This window comes from Monodon monoceros, unplaced genomic scaffold (genome assembly GCF_005190385.1).
Source record: "Monodon monoceros isolate NGI ecotype Baffin Bay Population unplaced genomic scaffold, NGI_Narwhal_1 Super_Scaffold_1, whole genome shotgun sequence".
In the NCBI taxonomy this organism is placed as follows: domain Eukaryota; kingdom Metazoa; phylum Chordata; class Mammalia; order Artiodactyla; family Monodontidae; genus Monodon; species Monodon monoceros.
The window spans coordinates 80,354,108-80,368,185 of NW_021703765.1; the positions used below are offsets into that span (position 1 = coordinate 80,354,108).

The 14,078-nt window shown below is 63.3% G+C and overlaps 2 protein-coding genes across 9 annotated transcripts in view; one reads left to right on the plus strand and one right to left on the minus strand.

The window, feature by feature from the left end:
- The first annotated feature begins 795 nt into the window (after nucleotides 1-795).
- ARL6IP4 (ADP ribosylation factor like GTPase 6 interacting protein 4) lies at nucleotides 796-3,595 on the plus strand. 5 transcript variants are annotated; one of them, XM_029230904.1, is made up of 6 exons: nucleotides 796-1,124; nucleotides 1,289-1,462; nucleotides 1,907-2,170; nucleotides 2,271-2,388; nucleotides 2,808-2,877; nucleotides 3,389-3,595. In XM_029230904.1, the coding sequence occupies exons 2-6, from the start codon at nucleotides 1,300-1,302 to the stop codon at nucleotides 3,578-3,580; spliced, it is 807 nt and encodes a 268-aa protein (XP_029086737.1). In that variant the 5' UTR covers nucleotides 796-1,124; nucleotides 1,289-1,299; the 3' UTR covers nucleotides 3,581-3,595. The 5 variants fall into 5 exon arrangements, with proteins under 5 accessions (XP_029086737.1, XP_029086746.1, XP_029086763.1 ...); XM_029230913.1 differs by having other exon boundaries at nucleotides 796-1,040; XM_029230930.1 differs by having other exon boundaries at nucleotides 820-962.
- A 250-nt stretch (nucleotides 3,596-3,845) lies between these two features.
- Nucleotides 3,846-14,078, minus strand: part of PITPNM2 (phosphatidylinositol transfer protein membrane associated 2) — a 143,342-nt gene continuing 133,109 nt past the window's right edge. For 2 of the 4 annotated variants that reach the window (XM_029227529.1, XM_029227511.1), the window contains exons 14-23: nucleotides 13,003-13,173; nucleotides 10,952-11,116; nucleotides 9,127-9,275; nucleotides 8,661-8,777; nucleotides 8,220-8,336; nucleotides 7,951-8,099; nucleotides 7,708-7,857; nucleotides 7,141-7,324; nucleotides 6,934-7,062; nucleotides 3,846-6,838 (exon numbers count right to left, since the gene is read on the minus strand). In XM_029227529.1, the coding sequence (XP_029083362.1) occupies nucleotides 6,515-6,838; nucleotides 6,934-7,062; nucleotides 7,141-7,324; nucleotides 7,708-7,857; nucleotides 7,951-8,099; nucleotides 8,220-8,336; nucleotides 8,661-8,777; nucleotides 9,127-9,275; nucleotides 10,952-11,116; nucleotides 13,003-13,173 (1,655 nt within the window). In that variant the 3' untranslated portion in view covers nucleotides 3,846-6,514. Of the gene's footprint in view, nucleotides 6,839-6,933; nucleotides 7,063-7,140; nucleotides 7,325-7,707; nucleotides 7,858-7,950; nucleotides 8,100-8,219; nucleotides 8,337-8,660; nucleotides 8,778-9,126; nucleotides 9,276-10,951; nucleotides 11,117-12,194; nucleotides 12,345-13,002; nucleotides 13,174-14,078 lie in introns of all 4 variants that reach the window. The other 2 variants (XM_029227536.1, XM_029227519.1) reach the window with 2 other exon arrangements.

Sequence of the window (14,078 nt, forward strand, 5' to 3'; positions counted from 1 at the left end):
CATGTGGGATCTTCCCGGACCAGGGCACGAACCCGTGTCCCCTGCATGGGCAGGCGGACTCTCAACCACTGCACCACCAGTGAAGCCCTATACAGTGATTTTTAACAGACCTGTGAGTTTGCTGCTGTCGTTACTATTGAAGAGTTTGCAACTTGGCGGCCTCAGGATTGGATGAGGCATGCAGCTATGCTGTGTTTGGGAGGGTTTTCCATGTTGAAAGCTTGAGTTCTGGCTTCCGTGGGAAGGTGGGAAGATCTGGAAACACCGGGCCCCAATCGACACTGCGGTAATGAGCAGAAGCGGACTCAGCTGCCCCCAGCCTAGACGGGCCTGCGGTGCACTTTCTCACAGGGGTCTTTCCGTCATTCATTGTCATGCCCTCTCTGGTCCTTATGGACATTTGAGTTTGCGACCTCTGTATTACTGGGTGGAGACGGTGTAAAGACCAAGGCTCTGGAGCTTACGGCCCGTCGCAGTGGACACGTTCGCAGACAATCCAGAGAGGAAAGCGGCGCGCAGTCGCCTTCTTCCCTGGGGCATCACGGAGACAAGGGATGCTGCGGGCGCGGCGAAAGGACAGTGATGGGAGAGGGCATAGCTGCGGCAAAGGACCCGTGGGCTCCGGGACTGGCGCCAGGCTGGAGAGCAAGCCTCTCGTCTGGGAGCTCCGCCTGGAGCCTCAGCTCGCCCCTCCGGGAGGTCAGTGCGTCAGACTCAGTTTCTTGGGCTGTCCCAGAGACGGAACCTGGGGCTTCAGAACTAAAGGCAGCAGCGCCTTGCTTCGCGGTCGGACGGCCTTCCAGAGCACCGTCCCGGGCCGGAAGTCGCCCAGCCGCCGCTTCCTCACGCGAAGGCGTGGTGCGGGGTTGGCGGTCCGGCCGGATGGGCAGTTGAGGAGGAAGCGGAGCAGCCGCGGGGACTTTCTTTCAGGCGGCGAGGCCGCGGAGGGCGCGGGGTGGAGGGTACGAGCGCGCGGAAAGGAACGAAGAACGCACCTGGCAGCTGAGGATCGTGGCCGTTTCTAGAGGCGCCTGAGCCGCGTGCGCAGGCGTGGAGCGTCCGGGCGGGGGCGGGCCCTTAAAGGGGCCGCAGCGGAGGATCCGGGAGTCTGCGGAGAACCCGGGGTACCCCGGGGTGGGGGTGGCTGAGGATCGTGCGGTTGCACGGATCCCCTCAATATCCCTGCCCCGGGTGGTGACCAGGTCCCGAGTAGAGCCGCCCTCGGAACCCAGTTTGTGGGCCGGCCCTGTGATCAATCCCCAGTTTAAGCGCGTCTCCCCGTCTCCAGCCCGCGGCGCTATGGCTCACGTCGGCTCTCGCAAGCGCTCGAGGAGTCGCAGCCGGTCCCGGGGGCGAGGGTCGGAAAAGAAAAGAAAGAAGAGCAGTAAGGACGCCCCGAGAAGCTGCTCGGCTTCTAGATCCCGAAGCCGCAAGGCCAGCACCACCTCCTCCGGGGCGGAGGGTGAGAACCAGAGGGAATGGGAAAGGGGTGAGGGAACTTCATGGAGGAAGTTGCAGGCAGCTGGGCGGGCTTCTCCGGACTGGCTGTGGGGAAATCGCTATTCAGAGGCACACGGAGTGTAGATCCTGCATATCTGGATTGAAAGACGCTCAGAATCCAGGGACTGGGCCAGCCCATTGAGTACGGAGTGAAGGGAGCACTTAATCATATTTTTGGTGCAGCTGGGTTTGAGATACGGAGGCTGGCCGCCCTGCTCCTGGGCAGTGACTGTGCAGCCCAGAAAGTGCCTCTCCACAGGGTGCAGAGCCCTCCTCTAGAAAGCCCTGCCAGGAGGGTCTCACCCCTCTGTAATCAGCCTAAGCCTGCTACAGGCCAGAGCAAGGGGACGAAGGTTTACTTCTTCGCCTCCTGGCCTTCCAGCCTCACCTTCTCCCTGCGTCACAGAGAGAAGCAAACACAAGGCCCGGAGGAGACCACGATCCAGCCCCTCCTCCTCTCCTTCCAGTTCTTCCAGCTGCTCTTCCTCCAGCGATGGCCGGAAGAAGCGGGGGAAGCACAAGGACAAGAAGAGGAAGAAAAAGAAGAAAAGGAAGAAGAAGCTGAAGAAGAGAGACAAGGATAAGGCCAAGGTGCAGCAGACCGAGGCTCTGCCCGGACCCTCGCTGGACCAGTGGCACAGAGCAGCCGAGGAGGACGAGGACGGCCCAGGTACAGTGCTGCCTGGTGTGCAAGGCAGGGAGGGTCCCCTCCCTGAGGCCCCCATTCCTGAGCCCCGACCCCCGCCACCTCCCTGCCATTTACCTTCCAGTCCTGACGGACGAGCAGAAGTCCCGCATCCAGGCCATGAAGCCCATGACCAAGGAGGAGTGGGATGCCCGGCAGAGCGTCATCCGCAAGGTGGTGGACCCGGAGACAGGACGCACCAGGTGGGAAGCCGGGCCCCACGGCTGCACCTGGGCGCCCTGGTCCCAGACCAGCACTCAGGAGGAGAGGTGGTGGCAGCTTCTGCTGCTCTAAGAGGACCGAGGATGAGGGAGAAAAAGGAGTCACTCGTTGATGGGACTTCTCAGGCCACTGCTGCCCATTCCTCAGAGCAGGCGACTGCAGGGGCTAGAAGGGCCTTGGGCGGGGGTCTTCAAAGAGCCGCTGTTGGCTGGTCCGATGGCAGAGCCCACCGGGCCGCCCTCATCCTTGTCCCAAGGGTGGGAGGGAGGGGTGGGAGCGGCCAGGCTCCGCCTACTCGAGATGGTGGGGGCCTGAGGCCTGGCACCCCTCTGCTGGATGCTTCTGGTTCTGTTGCTCTGGCCTCTAAGTTAGAGGCTCAGCCTCCCCTCCCCTCCTCTAGGCTCATTAAGGGAGACGGTGAGGTCTTAGAGGAAATCGTAACCAAGGAACGACACAGAGAGATCAACAAGGTGGGTGTCGCCCCCTTGCCCAGGCCCACCCCCAGCTCTGCTTCTGATGTGTCCCCTCCTGTGTGCTTTCTTCCCCAGCAAGCCACCCGAGGGGATGGTCTGGCCTTCCAGATGCGAGCAGGGCTGCTGCCCTGAGGGCCCCACTGGCCAAGGCCTGCACGCAGTGTCGGTGGCACAGCCTGAAGGCTGGCCTCAGGGTGGGTAGCAGGGAGCCCGATGGATGCTGCTTGTCTCTCTCCTGCAGACCGGCCTCTGGCCCAGCCTCCTGTCACATGCAGGGGGTGGAGGGCAGGGTCACTGGCCTAACTGGCTCCCCTAACTCCTGAAGGAGTGCAGCTTCCCAGATATTAAACGTACCCTTGTTGGAGACTTCTTCTGTGCTGTTGCTTTTTGTGCTGAGGAGGGGAGGGGAGAAGAGTGCAGCCCTACTTCCAGGGCAAAAATAAGGACTCCAGGAGCTTTTGGGGAAAGGACAGGCCACGTCAGTCACCTTTGCCCTCCTCACCCTCAGATGAGGTCCTGTCTGGACCAGACCCAGGGCTCTACCTCCAGCTGCATCCCAGACCCTTGGCTCTTACACTGGATTTCCTCAGGCTTGGAGGGAGGCTGCTGCCCTCGCTGCTTGTGCCACAGACGACGCAGGTCAGAATTCTGGTGGCCCGGGAGGAATCCTGGCCCAGCTTACTGGCTGTGTCCTCTGTGAAGCAGAGGCTGACAGTACCCATCTCCCTGACTGGGTTGCTATGAGGACCAACTGAGTTCATGCCTGGGAAAGGGCTGGAAGGGGGCCCAGCATAGGTAAGGCCCACGTGAGTGTACTGGTATTACTGTGAGCGTAGCTGACACTGTGTACTGGGAAGGACAGCCTCTCCCCTCACAGGACAGGCTGGGCCCCCATCCCAGCCCCCGCACCCCCCACCCCCGGCCCCAGGGCTCTGGTTGCCGGCGCAGTACTGAGACCCAGAAGGAAGCCTTCCTGCTTCTTTAATTGGTGTAACAGACCACGACACAGTACACAGAGCACACTCAGGCCTGATGGAGCAGGGACAGCAAGGGCGGGCGGGGGCAAGTCAGGACGCCACTCACATTCGGTCCAGACAGACAGACAGGGGGCTGAGACGTGAAGACTGTGACGTGGCGGGTGGGCGGGCAGGCAGCTCAGACTGAGCTAGGAAGGGGGCGTGGGGTCTCTGCTGAATCCCTCTTTAGAAATCAAAGAGAAGGCAGGTGGGGGGATCTGGGGGGGGGCGGGCTGAGGCTCAGTCCTGGGGGCTTGGAGGTGGGAGTGGGACTAAGGCTTCTACTCTAACAGGCCTGGGGTGGGGTGGCAGTCAGCAAGGCCTGCTTCACCCTTTGGTTACGACTGGTTGGGCCTGAGCCCTGCAGCTCAGCACCCAATGCTGTAAACATTTTTGGTATTTTTAAAGGACTCTGTCCTCCCTCTCTTAGTTTCTGAAAAAACTGGTGCTTCCTTAAGAGGATAATGTGCCGAAAGGAATCTTCAGGTAGGCCAGGAAGCAGACCTGGATAGAGAAGACAGACGTCACCAGGGTGGCTGGGCTGCCCACCTCACCATCTATGGCTGAGGGCCGCTGGGAGAGGCCCGGGGACTATTGCTGTTGTCCTTGGCATGGCTGGCAGCTGGGCAGGCAGGCGGGGAGCTCGGAGCCGTGGAGGAGCTGCCCGCTGGGAGAGGCCGAGCCCACTGCCCACCCAGCCTCCTGGGGCCAGGCGGCCTCCCGGCCTTTATTGCAGGCGGGCTGAGACTCTTCCAGGTGCTCCTGTGGATGGCTGCTCACCGGGCGACAGGCGAGATGGGGTGAGGTGGGACCGACAGGAGGCGGCACTGGCCATGGGGGGCCCTCGTCGGGGCTGTGATTGTCGGGCCAAGCGATTCCCGCTGGGAGCAAGGGGTTAGATATTGCACTTTCACTGCAACAGTTACATTAAAACTTGGTCCATAAAATAATCGTCGCTTTATACATAATGCCTGAAACAACAACAAAAAGCTACATCTTAAATATGAATAAACCCTGAAGGTCCCATCCCTCCAGACGTTTTTCGCTGCACAAAATAAATAGCTTTCACTCTGTACAGACCCACTTTTGCAGAACATTTACACGACCCTTTGGCTGTACATATCTACACACGGGAAAATGTTAACATCTGTCTGCGCGCCTCCCCGTCCCAGCCCACGAGGCCCTGAGGCCGTATCCAGGTTGGCAGCAGCTTCGCATAAAAGGAGCCTGTTCGCTGGACGGCTGGCTGAGGCCTGGCAGGCTCCCCCGTCTCAGAGCAGGTAGAGCAGCAGCGGAGGGGCTGCCGGGGCTGAGGCCACGGCCGAGATTGCCATCGGTTCCGGGGAGGGAGGGCTGATGCTCAGACCCAGCGCGGAGGACAGCGCGGTCCTTACCAGGTGGGAAATGAAGTCGTGGCTGCCTGCCCTGAAGCTAACTAAGCGAGTTGTGGCTTCTTAGATTCGGCATCGAAACGGAATTGGCGTTAAAAAAAAACCTAAGTGTGTGCCCCACTCACCCCAGAGTAGAAATTCAGTGGAATTAACGAGGGTCAGGCGAGGCAGGGAGCCCACGCCCCGCTGCCTGGGCAGGGGACAGGGCCCTGGGACCCAGAACCAGGCTGGACTCCGTCACAGTGCTGGGCGTTTCATGTGGAGGGGCTGCGTTTGGTACTGAAAGAGTTAAGAAAAGGAAGCAGCCAAGGATTGCTCATTTAAAAAAACCTCATAGAAATCAGATTGGAGAAGTAGAAAGGTGTAGAAACGTGGAAGGGGGGGCCGAGGCGCAGGGCCTTGGCTGACGGCTGGCGAGGAGCGGAAGAAGTAAGCCCGGCTGGTCCCGGCCCCACGGCCCGAGGCGAGGCTTCTCAGGAGCCACCAGCCTGGCGGCCTGGGCTGTGCCTGAGGCTGAGATGACGCCAGGCCCTTGGCTGGATGGGGCTCCCGGTGGGGCAGCTGGAAGGGGTTGGGAGTCCGGGGCTGCCATGGGCCAGGCGGAGATGCGGAAAATACCATATGGCCTTTCTCTCCTACTTGTACAAGGATTCTCTGCCCTGGAGCCTTCTGTGTGGCGACGGGTCCTGGATCAGCAAACGCTGAATTTTCACGCACGTCAACGGATCTGTAGCCATAGGAGATGGTGATGGGTCTCCACCCTCAAACTTCAGTGCAAAACCAGTGAGGTCGAGCAGTTGAGTAACTCGAGTTAACAAGAAGCAGGCTGTCCCCCGTTGGAGCTGCTACCAAGTGGGAGGGGACTTGGGGGTCGGGGCGAGCTAGTGGACGGGAGGTACCCAGGCCTGGCATCAGGATGCTGGGCGGTCAACGCAGGGCAAGTGTCCGGGAGTGCCTTCCCGGCCAGTCCACTCTGGGGGGGTCCTGGTCCCTCCGTCATCCTCGGGCTGATCGTCCTGCCAGCTTCCACGATATGCTGGAACCCCGCAGACCCTAACATGTGAGGCAGGGCTGGAAGGGCTGTGTGTGGCACGGCCCCGTGTCCTCTGCCAGGCCCTGGGACAAGCTGGGCCCCAGCCGACTGTCCGTGCCCAGGCCAGGCCTCCTGGCAGGGCGGGCCGCCCCGGCCTAGCACCATGGAGACCACAGCGCCTTGCTCCCGGAGCCCTACTTGGGGCCCGCAGCTGTCCCCGGCTCGGGCCGGCCCGCCATGGTGCGGCCCCAGCAGCCGGCCGCCACGCTCATGCTACGTTGTCCCCGCTGCTCGCCGTCCGCCTGGCTCTGCGTCCGCTCGTGCCGGTGGCCGGGCCCGCTGGGCTGGGCCGAGATGGTGCGGAGCAGGTGGTTCCGGGAGCGCAGGAAGTCGCCCTGGCCAGGCAGGCCGAAGCTGCCCTTGCGCAGCGCCATGCGGGTGGCCGCGTTGCGGGCCGGGCGCGCCCGGTGGTTATACTTGAGCTGGGCCAGGTGGGCCGCGTAGCCATCGGTGATGAACTGCGGGGGAGGGAGGGCAACGCGGAGCACGGCTGTCAGGGGGCGGGGCTCCCGGGGCTGCCCGACCGCCCGCCAGCCATGACGCGTCTGCTCACCTGGCACTGCTGCTGCAGCTTCTTGGTGGGCCGGCCCACGATGTAGATCTGCATGGGGGACAGGCTGATGGAGCTGTAGACCGCCACGTCCTTGGTGGAGCCGTAGGCCGCGTGCACGCGCAGGTGCAGCTGTGGGTCAGACGGGCGTGGGCGCGGGCTCGGCCCTTCCGCCCGTCCCCACCCCACTCCCTTCTAGCCGGGACCCACCTCAGAGATGAGCAGCTTCAGGAAGTTGGCCTTGTGCCTCAGCGGGTCGTGCACCAGGCCGTCACAGAAGGACACCACGCCGTGAGGGAAGTTGTGCTGGGCCAGCCATGCCACCACCCGCTGCTTCTGCATGTCAGGCCGGCCCGTCACATAGATGATGAGGTAGCCCAGGTCCTGCCAGTGCCTGGGGGCGAGGGGCAGGCCTGGGTGTCCCACGGATGCACTGTCCTCCCTCTTGGGCCGCCCAGCCAGTCCCCACGGGGGCCACTAAAGAGCACCTCTCGGGTCAGGGGCCGACAATGGCAGCAGCAGCCAGACTGACAGCAGCGCGGTGCTCGCGGCCCCCACCCCCGCCCCCTGCAGCAGGTGTAACTGGTCTTGTTAGAAGCAGCCCCGCTCCCCAGGTAAGGGAACTGAGGCATCAACAGCAAGAGGTTACAGCTGGGAGGTGTGACCCAGCTGCGGGGTCCCTGCCCCATGTCCCAGCTCTGGCACCCAGGGCCCTCCGCCGTCTGGCCGTGGAGCTGCCTGCCTCCGAGCCCACCCGCTGCTGCTCGGAGCGCTCACCGCACCACGTCCACGGCCCCGGCCCGCACTTTGGGGTCGCTGCCCATGATGGACACGCTGGCGGCGAAGGAGCCATCGATGCTGAAGACCACGAACTCCGTGCCCTTGGGCAGCACGGTGATGTAGCTGTCGGCGAACGTGTGGTCTCCCCTGGGAGGGGGCAGCTCATCAGAACCCACCAGGGCTCTTTCCTCCCGCCCCGGACGAGGCTGACCCGGCCTGCTCACTCCTTGGAGCTCATACCTGACCACCATCTTGACGGGGTAGACACCCACGCCCAGGCGGTGGGTCTCGGGGATGGTGTAGGAGACGCGCCCGCTGCTGTTGGTCACCAGCGTGTCCAGGTACAGCCACTCACCCGAGGGCGGCTGCATCATGATGTGCACGTCCACCTGGAGCCGGGAGGGCTGGTCATGGCTGGGCCGCGCCCTTGGCCTCCCCACCCCCACTTCCCACCCCCCAGCCAGAGGGAGGCGAGGTGGGGGGCTCCCGCGGGCTCCCTGTGTCTTTACCTTCTCCCCGGTCAGGGTGACCATGTCCAGGGGCCCATACATGAACCGGCCTGTCAGGACCTGAGGGCCATCCTCGTTGGCGACCGCATCATTGATCCGGTGATTGGCCGTCACGTTCTGGGGGGAGGAGAAGCAAAGCTGGGTCAGGGCTGGGGATGGAGGGGCGGCTGGGGCCTCCTGGGCTCAGCTCAAGCTTCCCACGGGCCTGGGGCGTGAGTACGGGTGCAAAGCCCGATGACCCAGCTCAGCCACTGAGCTACGTGGCCTTGGCGCTGGTCCCCATCTGTAAATGGGGTAACAGCTCCAACCCCAGACTGTGAGGATTAAGTAAGACAGCACACTTCTCTGTGACTCAGTTTCCTCATCTGTAAAATGGGGTCTTCTTGCGCGGATTCAATAGGACGACAGCTGTGGGACCTGGGCACTCAGAGGACCCCTCACCCGCAGCTTCACGTGGGTCCTCTTGCGCTGCCACTTTTCTCTCGGCTTTGACGGGGTGAACACCGAGACCTCCTTGCCGTCCAGTTCCAAGATGCTGGAGTTGTCGTGCCTCATGACCTGGGAGGGGACACAGAGGGAGGCCATGGGGCAGGCTCAAGCCTGGGGCTTCCTGTTCTAGAGGGGAGAGGCCAGCGGCCCTAGGGGCCACGCTACCCATGGGAGGGTTTGGCGGGGGGGCACTATTTGACCCCACTGCAGTCTGCTCTCTGGCCTGTTAGGGTGCACATCCATTCACCCCATCTCAACATCCCCACGGCTTCCTCCATCCTGCCGGCTGTGGCGTCTGCTGGGGCCAGAAAGTGGGGCTCCCCACCGTCCTCATCTATGAAATGGGGCCACCTCAGCAGCGGTGTCAGTCGGGCCTCCTGAGAGGTGCAGGTGTGCCCGTCAGGGGGACCCTGGGTACCTGTCTCAGCAGGAAGGAGACCACATCCGTGGACTCCCAGTAGCTGGCGTGGAAGAGGTGGGGCAGGGCCACGGTGGGGAAGGCCGTCAGGGCGTCGGGGCAGTACAGGGCGTAGTCGATCCGCTTCTGACCCCACCACTTCGCCGCAACTGCCAAGAGGAGGGGCTGTGACTGGGCTGGGCCCCAGGGGCTCACCTGGCCCCTCAGGCCGGGCGCAGCCCAAAGGCAAGACCCTCCTCTGACCAGAGAGAAGGGCTGCAACCAAAGCAAGTCTCCTTCTCCCACACTCGGCGACGGGAGCAGCAAGCAGCCAGGGCGCCTGAGGAGGGGGAGGTGGGGGACTGCGGCTCAGCCGGGAGGATGTGGAGATACAGGGAGAGGGGACAAGCCCAGTCCAGAGGCAGGACTGCCTGGCCCTGGTCCTGTCGACCCCCCGCCTTGGGCCTTATCACTGCCCTCTCCAGGCTTCTCCTGGACCCCCTGTCTGCCCCCGCAGGCCTCAAGGATGTGCGAGGCTTTGCAGAGATGGAGTCATGATTCCTGGGCCCCAAGGCAAGGCCCGCTGTCCTCAGCACCTGGCAGGCAGGGTGTGAAGTGAGGGCCTTCAGTCTACACAGCCTGCGCGTGAAGCCGGCTCCCCCTCCAGGCTCGGGGACCGCCCAGGTTTGCAAAAGCCTCCTGGGTGACTGCACGCAGGAGGTGCACCTGGTTAGGCTCGGGGTGGCCCTGCTCTCCGCCTGCAGCCTGCCTGACGAGCAACCCCCAGCCCTCACCCGGCCTCCATCCAGCCGCCCCCCCCACCCCCCACTGCTCCTGCTTCCTCCCCGGAAGTCTGGGTGCTCCCAGACCAAGCCACCAGCTCCCCGCTAGGCCTCAGCAGGGCCCGGGGGTGAGGCGTGCCTGGAAACAGAGCGTGACCCCAGTTAGAGAAGGCGGACGTGTGTGCATGGAGGGCTGTGACGCCCGGGACCTTCTCTGATGTCCAAGTCGGGGAGGCGGGGGCCCTCCCCAGGCTGGGGCTTGCCTGCTGGCCCAGGGCGGTGGGCGGTAGTGGGGGAGGGCAAGCAGGGACGGGCACCTGACGCTGGGGCTGTGGCTAAGCGGTGCACAGGCTCAGCCCTGCTGGGGCCACCACTGCCCCCGCGGGCCAGGAGGACACCCACGCCGGCCTTAGCCCCGGAGCCCTGCTCTGACAGGCAGCCTGGGAGCCAGTCATGTGGCAGGGGGCCGCTGGCCCCGGGGGAGTGTGTGGGGGGGTGACCCGGACTCCGCTACCAGCTGCTGAGAAGCTTCTGAGATGGGCAGGAGCGAAGGAGGCTGTGGGTGACTCTGCCCCCTGGGGCGGCAGGAGGGGCTGGCACAGGAGACCTCGCCTCCCTGGCTCCCCTCGGCCACCGCTGCAGCTTCTCCAGAAATGGGCCCCCCAGCTTTCTCCTTCAAGGAGCACCTGCTCCCCTGGGGCTAGGACCCCTCCTCCCAGACCCACCCACCCCCAGCTGAGACAGCACCACCCATCTCCCACCACCTGCACCCCCCATGCCCTGCCCCAGGGCCACCCCTTTCAACGTTCCTTCCTTGCAGAGTCCTCTATGGGCACGGGGGCTGGATCACTCTTCGCCACGGGGCCGTCCTGGGCACCGCACGGTGTTGAGCAGCACACCTGGTCTCCACCCACCAGATGCCGGTGGCGCCCACCCCGGTTGCCTCCAGCCGCTGCACACTGTCCTCTGGGGGCCGGGCACAGTGGCCGCCATTGAGACGGGCTGCGACAAGGCACAGCCCCTTGCTGTGACGGGGAGGCAGGCCCCGGCACTGCTGCACTCACCCTGGGCAATGCTGGACGCCGTGCAGCTCTCAGCCATGCCCGACACCTGGCTGGCGATGCTGATCTCGCTGGCCCGGCGGAGACCTCGGGCAGTGGGGGCTGTGCCAGGCGAGGAGGGGGCCGCGTGCTCTTGGAAGACCGCGTTGTGGGCCTGGAGTGCATCTGCTGCAGGCGGACAGGGACCAAAGACTGCGGGTAAGGAGGCCTCGTCCAGCCCGGCCCTCCAGCCCCCGAGCAGTGGGAGGGGGCGTCCAGCATGTGCTGGGGCTGGGGCAGCCGGAGCGGCCGCTGTGCCAGACAAGGCCGACACGTCCAGCTGCAGAGAAGCAGGGGTATCTGAGCACAGCTGGCAGAGAGGATGGGCCCAAGCGAGCCAGGGCCAGCCTGCTCAGGGCCCAGAGCTGAGGCAGAGAGAAGGGAGCACTGGGGCAGGGGTGGACAGACGGACCAATACAGACACAGTGGGCAGGGAGGCAAGGCGGCCGGGCTCATGCCCCACACTGGCCACGGCCACCCTTCCAGTCCAGCCATCTTGGCCTCTGGGGCTCGGCCTGGCCTGGCCTGACCCACAGCCCACGGCAGCTGGCTTTGGGGGCGCTAACAACAGGGGCCTGGGGCAGCTTCCCAGGGATGCCCAGCGCTGAGGACTGAGAATGAGGCAACACCCCCTGCACGTGCCTCACACACGGGTCACATCGAGCCAGCCCTGAATGGGCATCTGGGGACAAAGGCAGGGGCTGAGGGCTCGAGCCAGGCTCACCTGGGTCCAGCCTGAGAACGGGGCTCGGCTACAGGACCCACATCTAGACGGGGTGAAGGAGATGCCTGGACCTCCTCAGGAAGAGGGAGTGGGGCCTTGAGAATCCAAGCCCTAGCCAGGACCGAAGTCTTCTCCTGGGGGTCAGGTGGGTCCCAGCGGGCTCGAGGCCTCACCCCAACTCCTTCTGCTAGCCTCACAAACAGGGGAGAGAATCCTCGGACTGACACCTGTGCTGGGTGACCCTGAGGCAGCTGCTCCCCTCTCTGGGCTCGTGCGCCTCCTCTGCTTTGGGTCCCCTCCCTGCTCTGCCTAGTGTCCAGAGACGGGGCACCAAGCCTGCTCCCAGGGCCTGTCCTGCCTGGTCTCTGCTTCTCGCCACCACAGCTCCACAAATTCCGGGTGGCCAAGGAGGGCACGGGGGTCCCTGAGGACCAGCGGTCAGCCAGTGAAGCAGACGCCACCACGAGCAGGGGGGTTACACACACTCAGCAGAGCTCGGGCTGGGGTGGGGCCCGTCTCGCCAGGTGACTGCGAGAACGGGGATACTGGTCTCCAGGAAGCCATCCCTGTGAGGGAGGGGGACCAGGGGGCCGCCCTCCAGGACCAGCTGGGGGTTTCTCTGCACGGTCTGGACTGGAGGCATATGGGGAGAGAAGAGGGGACACAAGAATAGACACTTGTGTGCACGTGACACAGACGTGCGCCACTCCTCAAGAGCCAGGACGTGACAGGACTAGGACACGGGGGCAGGTGGGACGGGCCGTTCCCGGGGGGCGAGAGTGGGTCACGGGCAACCCCCTCTCATGCTCCTGCACCCCAGCTTCAGGCTACGTGACCTGGAGGCTCCGGAGCTGTCTGCCACGGGGTCCCTTCACAGGGCAGGACAATGCCTGGGACTCAGCCAGGGGCCCTCAGGTCCTCAGGTCTGCCTTGGCAGGGCGGTGGGGCGGGGAGCGAGGTCCCTAGCTCTGTGTGTGTGTGTGTGTGTGTGTATGTGTGTGTGTGTGGCGGGGAGCGAGGTCCCTAGCTGTGTGTGTGTGTGTGTGTGTGTGTGTGTGTGTGTGTGTGTGTGTGTTGGGGGGGGGAGGGAGGGTGGGGGAGGCTGTCTCCCTCCTACCTCCCTGGGGTGGGTGGGGCTAATGCACCGCACCTACACCAGGTGACCCGCTTCCAAGGTGTTCAGTGCAGGACGCCCCTCCCCGCACGGCAGGGCCAGCCCCGGCCTGGGGCACCCAAAGAGAGGGGACAAGTCCCACCATCCCCGAAGGCCGGGGGCCCATGGGGCTCTCACCCAGCAGCGTCGAGCAGCCATCCCCCAGCGGGTAGCGCTGGTAGCGGGGGATGCTGAGAGGCGGCAGGGCGTGGAATCGCCGCTCCAGCAGCGGCTCCAGGCGCGAGGCCGACGGGTCGGCGGGGTGGAAGAGGTTGTAGACTTGCTGGCAGGCGGGCCGAAGCTGGAAAACTGGGGGGCGGAGTGGGGGGGGGGGAGTCGCAGAGCCTGGAGCTAGCTCCGCCCTCAGGAGGCGGGGCCTAGAGCAGGCTGGGATTGGGTGCAGTGCGACGGGACGGGGTTGGGGATACAGAGAAACCCGAAAGTGTGTCTCCATCAAATTTGGGATTCTGTTTGGGCCACTGTCCCTTTATTAACCAAATTTGTTTTAATTGAAAAAGTTATAATGACGGTGGTTAAAAAAATTTGTTTTTAAGTACAGAAATATATATGATAAAAGACATATAACGGCGGGTCCCCTTTCTCCCCAGAGCCCCGGGGCTGGCGCCCCACCTGCAACTTCTGGGAGCCTCACGCGCATGCGCGGCCTGAGCCGGGTAGAGCTATCCGCTATTAGAAATGTCTCTAGGCTGTGCGATGGGGCTGTGCTTTCGAACATCTCACAGTTGATGGGAAGATCACGTGGACGTCATTATAAACTATCAGTAACATATATCTCACTTTAAAAAATACATACAAATAGGAACATAATCTATGCTTTTTGAACATAATCTATGTTTTTTTTTCATTTAACACAATAAATGGGAGTCTTTCGTATCAGCACTCTAGTTCCGCCCCATTCTTTTTAACTGAGGCGGGGTATTCCATTGTATGGCTGTGCCACGATTGATTTAACCAGCTCGCATCCCATTTAGGTTGGTTCTGTTTTTTCACCCTTACAGATGACGTTGCCCTAACATCAGTGTCTCTGAGCTGTGTGCTCATACCGAAGCCACTGTTTACTTGCTCTTGGGCAAGTGTCTACGCCTGCCTCTCTGAGCCTCAGTTTCCCGCTGGGGCCCCTGCACAGCTCCTGTAGGATGGCAGTTCTCCCTGGACCACACTCGTTGATCCCAGGGTCACGGGGCAGGGACTGC

Coding starts and splice junctions, on each gene's coding strand:
- ARL6IP4 (XM_029230904.1), top strand. CDS start 1,300: ATGGCTCACGTCGGCTCTCGCAAGCGCTCGAGGAGTCGCAGCCGGTCC. Junction 2,389..2,807: donor CCGGAGACAGGACGCACCAG/GTGGGAAGCCGG, acceptor CCCCTCCTCTAG/GCTCATTAAGGGAGACGGTG. Junction 2,878..3,388: donor GACACAGAGAGATCAACAAG/GTGGGTGTCGCC, acceptor CCTCACCCTCAG/ATGAGGTCCTGTCTGGACCA.